This window comes from Petaurus breviceps, unplaced genomic scaffold (assembly GCF_028583685.1).
Source record: "Petaurus breviceps papuanus isolate PSGF00001 unplaced genomic scaffold, PetGlider_PUasm1.0 181, whole genome shotgun sequence".
Taxonomy (NCBI): domain Eukaryota; kingdom Metazoa; phylum Chordata; class Mammalia; order Diprotodontia; family Petauridae; genus Petaurus; species Petaurus breviceps.
This window is the reverse complement of record NW_027185784.1, coordinates 8,690,895-8,699,306: the sequence shown is the minus strand read 5'-3', so window position 1 is coordinate 8,699,306 and position 8,412 is coordinate 8,690,895. Positions and strand designations below refer to the sequence as shown.

At 37.7% G+C, this 8,412-nt stretch overlaps 1 protein-coding gene and 1 pseudogene across 1 annotated transcript; both read left to right on the top strand.

Moving 5' to 3' along the window:
• The first annotated feature begins 5,540 nt into the window (after nucleotides 1-5,540).
• Nucleotides 5,541-6,365, top strand: LOC138160558 (translationally-controlled tumor protein-like). Its single transcript, XM_069087136.1, has one exon. It carries the CDS (start codon nucleotides 5,640-5,642, stop codon nucleotides 6,156-6,158), a length of 519 nt encoding a protein of 172 aa, XP_068943237.1. The 5' UTR covers nucleotides 5,541-5,639; the 3' UTR covers nucleotides 6,159-6,365.
• A 1,475-nt stretch (nucleotides 6,366-7,840) lies between these two features.
• Nucleotides 7,841-8,412, top strand: part of LOC138160367 (activator of 90 kDa heat shock protein ATPase homolog 1 pseudogene) — a 2,762-nt pseudogene continuing 2,190 nt past the window's right edge.

The following is an 8,412-nucleotide window of genomic DNA, read 5'->3' as shown; positions in this document are numbered from 1 at the left end:
CTAATCACTGGGGTTTTCACAGCTGCTGGAGGTATTGGTTGTGTGCCCTCTCTGAAGCCTCCACACACTCTGGCAGACTGCTCACATACCTCAGGACCTCCACCCTAGACAGATGTCCAGATCCAAGCAGGTTAAAGCAATAGCATTACCCCTCAGATTGGTTTCTTTGTCCCCCTACAATCTTCAGACCATGAGCTCTGAAAAAGCCAGGAGGCAGGCAGCTGCATGGCCAGGGAACCTCAGCATCTTCTCACCCTGGGGGCAAAGGCTGGATTGCAATCTGAATTCCTAGGTCCCACAGTCTACACTGCACTGACCTTGCACTTTGTCCTTAGCATCTATGCATTGATAATTCTGGAAATCACCACAGCTGCTAGTGATCTGAAGTCCCTCTGTAAGGCCCACACAGGCTAAAACCTCAGGCTCGCGAGGGCGTGGGTTGGCTCCCAGAGCGCTGCGCTGGCCACTCCCTGCTGGCCTGTCATGCTGTTCTCAGCCAGAGGTTAGCTTCTCTGTGTCACTGTGTGTTCTATAGTTCCCAAGTTTGTCTAGAGTAATTTTTTTTAAATTAATTGGAGGATGTGGGACCCATCCTTCTCTCCTGTTCCTCCCAACCCATTGAGAAGGTAAGAAATATTGTATGGGTGCAGCTAGATGACACAGTGAATAGAGCACTGGCCCTGGAATCAGGAGGACCTCAGTTCAAATCTGGCCTCAGACACTTAACAGTTACTAGCAGTGTGACCTTAGGCAAGTCACTTAACCCCAATTGTCCTCCAAAATAAGGGCAAGAAATGTGGTATAAAGTATACACTTTAAATCATGCAACAAATGGTTCCATTTTAGTCACATTGCAAAAATAAGCAAGCAAAATAAAGTTAAAAACAAAAACAAAAACAAAACTGTGCTTCAATCTGTATTCAGACTCCATCAGTTCTCTCTCTGTAGGTGGAAAGCATTTTTCATCATAAGTCCTTCAGAATTGTCTCAGATCATTGTATTGATTAAAATAGCCAAGGTATTTTAGGAAAAAAAAAAAGATTTATCCCCAAGATTTTAGGGACAAAAAGGAGCAAAGCATGGAACAGGAGGAAGACAGTGAAATCAGAACTCCTGCACCAAAAGCTTCGAAGGAAAATATGAGCTGGTTACAGGCCACAGAGGACCTTAAGAAGCAGATAAGAGAAGTGGAGGAAAAATTGGGAAGAGAAATGAGAACAATGAAAGAAAATTATGAAATGAGAGTCAACAACCTGACTGTGGAAAATTTCACCTTAAAAAATAGACTAATTCAAATGACAAAAGAGGCTGAAAAAGGCAATAAGGAGAAGAATGCCTTAAAAAGCCGAATTTTCCAGATAGAAAAAGAATCTCAAAAGCACATTGAGGAGAATCATTGCCTTAGAATTAGATTGGAGCAAATGGAAGCTAATGACTTGATGTGAAATCAAGATGCTGTTAAACAGATCGAAACAACTGAAAAAATAGAAGGTAATGTGAAATATCTCATGGGAAAAACCACTGACCTGGAAAACAGATCCAGGAGAGATAATTTAAAAATTATTGGACTACCTGATCGGGCATGAACCCAGAAATCATCCTCCAGGAAGTTCTCAAAGAAAACTGCCCTGATGTTTTGGAACCAGAGGGCAAAGTAGAGGTTGAAAGAATCCACCGATCATCTCCTGAAAAAGATCCCCCCACAAAAAACTCTTAGGAATATTATAGCCAGGTTCCAGAATTCCCAGATTAAGGAGAGAATATTACACAAAGCCAGTAAGAAACAATTTGAATATTGTGGAAACACAATCAGGATAACCCAGGATCTGGCAGCTTCTACACTGAGGAATCAAAGGGCTTGGAATATGACATTCTGGAGGTCAAAGGAGCTGGGATTAAAACCAAGAATCACCTACCCGGCAAAACTGAGTATCATGTTTCAGGGGAAAATATGATAGTTCAGTGGAATAGAGGACTTTCAAGCATTCTTGCTGAAAAAAACCAGAGTTGAATAGAAAATTTGACATTCAGATACAAGAAGCAAGAGAAGCATGAGAAGGTAAACAGGGAAAAGAAATCATAAGGAACTTATCAAAGTTGAACTATTAACATTCCTACATGGAAAAACAATAATTGTAACTGATGGAACTTTTCTCAGTATGGAAATAGTTGAAGGAAATATATGTGTGTGTATCTATATATGAGGGTATATGGGCATATGAATACATACGTGAATATGTGTATATATGTTTACCGGTACACACAGATAGAGGGCACAGGACCAATTTAATAGGAAGGGATGATACTTAAAAGGTGAAATTAAGAGGTGAGAGAGGAATATGAGAGGAGATGGGGAGAGACAGAATGGTGTAAACTATCTCATATAGAAGAGACAAGGGAATATTGTTACAATGGAGGGGAAGAATAGGAAGGCAAAAGGGAATGGGTCAATCTTATTCTCATTGAATTTGGCTTGGGGAGGGAATGAAATACACAGTAAATAGGGTATCTCACCCTACAAAAGAGTAGGGGGGAAGGGGATGTGAGGGGGGATGATAGAAGAGAGGGCAGGCTGGGGAAGGGGAGGGAAGTTGGAAGCACCCACTTTTTAAAAAGTATGGGATCAAATTAGAGAATAGAACAAGTGGGAGTTGGAATAGGAGGGAGGGAAATATAGTCAGTCTTTTACAATATATCTACTATTTATTTCTTTTGCATTAGCTATACTTGTTCAACCTATCCTGAACTGCTTATTTTCCCATTAAGGGTGGGTCACAAGGGAGGAAGGGAATGAATATGGAATTCAAAGTTTTAAAATCAAATGTTAATATATAATAAATAAAATATATATACATATATATATATATACTATTATTAATACTATTTTACATGTAATTGGGAAATAAGATATACAGGCACTGTGGCATAGAGATCCACCATGCCCTACTGGAAAAGTTGAAAGTGGTATGGGAGAAAATATGGGAGAGAGCATATTGGAGGAGCGGATATCTTGTGGGACTGCTATTTTGGGGCAGTGGGTAGGGGAAAAATGGTGAGAAAATTTGTAACTCAAAATCTGGAGTAAATGTATGATGTAAATCAGAAGTTAATAAAGCATTTGAGAAATGGAAGAAAAAATAAAATGTTTTTTAACTTTTCCAGGAAAAAAATAGCCAAGATATTCACAGTTGATAATCATACAATATTGCTGTTACTATATACAGTGTTTTCTCCTGGTTCTGTTAGCTTCACTTTACATCAGTTCATGAGAATCTTTCCAGGTTTTTTTGTAACCATCCTGCTCACTAGTTCTTCGAGCACAGTAGCATTCCATCACATTCACATCCACAACTCATTCAGCCATTCCCCAATTGATGGTCATTCTATAAATTTCTAGTTCTTTACCACCACAAAAATAGCTGCTATAAATATTTTTCTACATATATGTGCTTTTCCTTTAATCTCTTTGGCATACAAATTTCAATATTCAGATATTACTGAATCAAAGGATATGTACAATTTTATAGCCCTTTGGGTATAGTTCCAAATTATCTTCAGAAAAGTTGAACCAATTCACAAATCTTCCAATGATGCATTAGTGTCCCAACTTTCCACATTCCCTCTTAATATTTGTCATTTTCCTTCTCCATCATGCTGGCCAATTGAATAGGAGTGAGGTATATTTCAGAGTTGTTTTAATTTGCATTTTCTAATCAATAATGATGTAGAGGGTTTTTTTTTTACATATGACTATGTATAACTTTGATTTCTTTTTCTGAATACTATCTGTTTGTATCCTTTGACCATTTACCAGTTGTTGAATGACTCATATTTTATGAGTTTGAATCAGTTTTCTCTATATTTGAGGGATGAGCCTTTATCAAAGGAATTTGTTATAACACCCACCAACCCCAGTTTTTTACTTTCCTTCTAATCTTGACTCTATTGGTTTCATTATTGCCAAACCTTTTTCATTTGATATAAAATAAATTATCCACTTTATTTGCTGTGAGCCTTTCTAACTCTTGTTTGGACATAAATTCTTCTCTTATTCATAAATCCTGCAGTTAAAATTTTCCGTGTTCCTCTGATTTGGTTATGCTAACACCCTTTATGTTTAAATCATTTACCCATTTTGACCTTATTATACCTAGTTTCTTCCAAACTCCCAGTTTTCTCAACAATTTTTTGTCAGACAATGAGTTCTTGTAGCAAAAGCTTGAATCTTTGGGTTTATCAAATACTAAATTTCTGTGGTCCTTTACTAATCTTTTTCACTGATCCACCACTATTTCCAGATTGTTTTCATGATTACTGATTTTTAATATAATTAAAAATCTGGTACTGCTAGGCCTCTTTCCTTCACACTTTTTTTTATTGATTCCCTTGATATTCTTGACAGAAAATATGATTTCAAAAAGAACTAATAAGGCAGTGCCCTTTTTTTGGGGGGGGGAGGGGTAGGAGAGGGTAAGCAGGGAAAAAGAGAGGGAGAAAAAGAAGAGGCTTTTTGGTTTTTACTCCAAATTTTAGCATTGTTCTTTGCAAGTATCTGAGAATGGGAAATACCAAGCATCTGGGGAATATGGTGGTGGCTGGAATCCAATTTAGTTCCAAGTTAGCCAGTTAGTAGGCAGGCCCATAGAAAAATGAAATGGAATCCCACAGCAGGGTTGGCTGTGGCAAATAGTATCTACACATCTGGGTATTACAATATCCTGGAATGTCCTTGAAGCAGTCTTTCAGGAATTAGCTGCTGGCTCAACTTTGAAGAAATTAGAGTCAGGGTGGCTTTCTTTTGAGAGATATCAAGCAGCTTGTGAGGCCAGAAGACAAAGATCCCCAAAGCAAAGATGTTGCAATCTGGCCAAATCAGTGAGACAGATTTTATACTCAGCATGGCAAGGACTATAGGTCACCCATGATTATTTTCAACCACGCTCATGGTATAGCCAGAAGTAACACCATCTGTAGCACCCGCTTTGATGAGGAAGGAGAGAACACTGTCACCATTATCCTAATAACCACTTTTATCCACTAATAATAATAATAACCACCCTTCTCAGACTATACAGTCTGTGATTGTAGCCAAGATGAGGTTGTCATGAAAACAAAGAGTTGTGTCCTTGTCAATCAAGCTCGGCAAGCCATTTTAGCCAATAATATCTCTAGTTCTATACTAACACCACATTGGTGTAAAATTTTAACTATTATCTTGATGTCCTAAACATGAGTTGCCTATTATCAGTAGAAAAAAAATGAAAATGTTGTTTTATAAGCTTGACAAGCTATATATGTTGTTCTTGTGGAATCATATATTATAACAGGCTTAGCACACCAGGAAGCATATACATGTATATGCAATTAACATTAATGCCTCACATATATGAATAAATAGTTCTCAAATTAATTTCTAACTTTTAAGAAACATATGAAGGAATTATCTAATTTGCAATGATAGAAATGCAAATTGAACCAATGAGGGTTCAATTCATACCTTGCAAATTGGCAAAGATGACACAAAAAGGGAATACCCTCCTTCCTCCCCCAAGCTCCGCTCCGGCTGCATCGGGCTCACACCCAGCTCCTGGCCCCCGCAGCGCTAGCGCCGCCGCCGCCGCCTCCCTCCTTCCGCCGCCATGATCATCTACCGGGACCTCATCAGCCATGATGAGATGTTCTCCGACATTTACAAGATCCGGGAGATCGCGAACGGGCTGTGCCTGGAGGTGGAGGGGAAGATGGTCAGTAGGACAGAGGGTACCATTGATGATTTACTCATCAGTGGGAATGCCTCTGCTGAAGGTCCTGAGGGTGAAGGAACAGATGCCACTGTAATCACTGGAGTTGACATAGTAATAAACCATCATCTTGAAGAAACTAGTTTCACAAAAGAATCCTACAGAAAGTACATCAAAGACTATATGAAATCAATCAAAGGCAGACTTGAAGAACACAAGCCAGATAGAGTAAAACCTTTTATGATGGGAGCTGCAGAACAGATCAAACACATCCTTGCTAATTTTAAAAACTATCAGTTCTTCATAGGCGAAAACATGAATCCAGATGGCATGGTGGCTCTCTTGGACTTCCGTGAGGATGGTGTGACGCCATATATGATTTTCTTTAAGGATGGTTTAGAAATGGAGAAATGTTAACAAATTCAGCTGATTACTTTGAATCACCTGTCATCATAACTGGCTGCTGCTTTTTGTCATCTACACAACACCAGGACTTGGACAAACTTGGACTGATGTCATCTTGAGCTTTATTCATTTATTTTTGACCTTGATTTATTTGGAGTGGAGGCATTGTTTTTAAAAACATGTCATGTAGGTTGTCTAAAATAAAATGCATTTAAACCCCCCCCCCCAAAAAAAAAGGGAATGCCCTTTGTTGGAATGAGGTGGAGGAAGATACATATACTACTGCACTGTTGAATAGAGTTGTGAAACAGTACAACCATTTTGGAAAGCAATTTGGGATTGTGAAAGTAAAGAAAGTAAAAAATCCTTACATTTTGAGCTAAATATTCCATGTAACAGATATACATAATAGCACATATACCATGAATACCATTAATAACAATACCATCATAGGTGGCAAAAATACTCTTATCAACAATTTTTGTGATAGTGTAAAAATTGGAAATAAAGTAGAAACCTATCATTTGGGGAATTGTCATACAAATCTTGTATGAATATAATGGAATATTATTGTATTATAAGAAATGTGTTGGAGAGAGAAGCATGTAAAGATAAATGAAATAATGCATAGTGAAGGGAGAAAAGTCTACAAATATACAGAACTACAACAGTGTAAATGGAAAGAAAAATCTGTACCAAAGAAAGTGAATACTGAAAACTAACAGAGTATATATGACCCCAAAGAAGAGATGTAAGAAATCACGTTTCCCCACTCCTTTGTATATGTGGAAATTCTGGGGGCTTGGAACGCTGTATACATTTCTTCCCTGATTTTATTGATCGCTTTGTTGAATTTTTCTCCCCTTTTCCCCCCTTTTTGCACTCATATTCTCAGTGCTTAACACACAGCTAGTCACTCAGTAATTACCTGATGCATTATTGATTAATATGATCTTGTTCATGGTACACTTGTAAGCAGACAGAATAGATATAGTTCTAATTCTTAAAAAGAGAAAACAGGCTCAAAAAAGACGACTTGCTGAAAGTTACTTGGTTAATTTATGGTCAAAGACACCTGAACACAGATCTTCTCATTCCTAATTCAGTGTTCTCCCTACTACCCAGGATTTATCTAGTGTACTCCTTGTTAATTCCTTTCAACCTTCTAATCTCAATAATACAAATAATAGTAACAATACAAATTCTAGTTTATTTAGTGCATCATAATTTTCAAAAGATTTTGCTCACAAAGAACCCTGTAAGGTAGGAAATCTAAACTAAATTCAGTTCATACATGAGGAAACTAGCCAAAATAATTATGGCATTTGACTTCGGTTTCAGGGGACAGAGAGCTGTGGACTATATTTTTTTTTTTTTGTCACAGCATTTATTCAGTTGTGGAATGGACTCCTTAGAAATACCACCTGAACCATCATAGCCATTTACATCTAGTGCTGATTCACCTTTCAAGATCTGACATAGACCAAGGTGACTTCAATGCAACATTTACACCTTGGAATAACACAAGTCAGATATGGCCATCCCTTTCTGCTCTTGCTGAATTCCATTTTCCATAACATAACTTACACCCTAGGTAAATATTGAGTTGACAGCACAGTGGCTGCTTTGACATTGGCCCGCTGACATCAGTGTGCACAGGGCATATATTCCCCAGGTGTCTTGCATGGTCTGGAATGGAAAATTTAGAATGCCTCTGGATAAAATTGTGCAGAGCTGGAAAAGTGTCAGGGACCAAACAGGATAAGGCAAAATCACAGCCAAAAATCACAGATGAAGATAGTCAGGTGCACGCACTCAAGAAGTGTAAGGAAATCAGGATATTTTGTTTCTTTATTCATTCAGTATTCATGTATTATTTCTTAAATATCTGCAGAATATTTTAGGGACTTAGGATGAAGGTACATACATAATTTAGATAAAATATCCTTCTTGAGCTCATTTATCTTAAAAACAGAGAAATGATAATGTGTAATATTACATGATAGTATATTAAAGATTTTAAGACTTACTATACTGTATGGTGTTAAAGAAGAAAGGAGCAGAAATCATGACTCATAATGGGGATCAGATGGGCTACTTAAAGAAAGTAGCCTAGGAATTGGGTTTAAAGAATAGAAAAAAATTTAACAAGAGAGGAAGGAAGGCCATTAAAGGAATAGGGAGGCTGTAGACAGAAGCATGAATGCAATTTTATGCATTCAGAGTATAGGGAGTCTAACTTGATTGACATGTAGAATGATTGGAG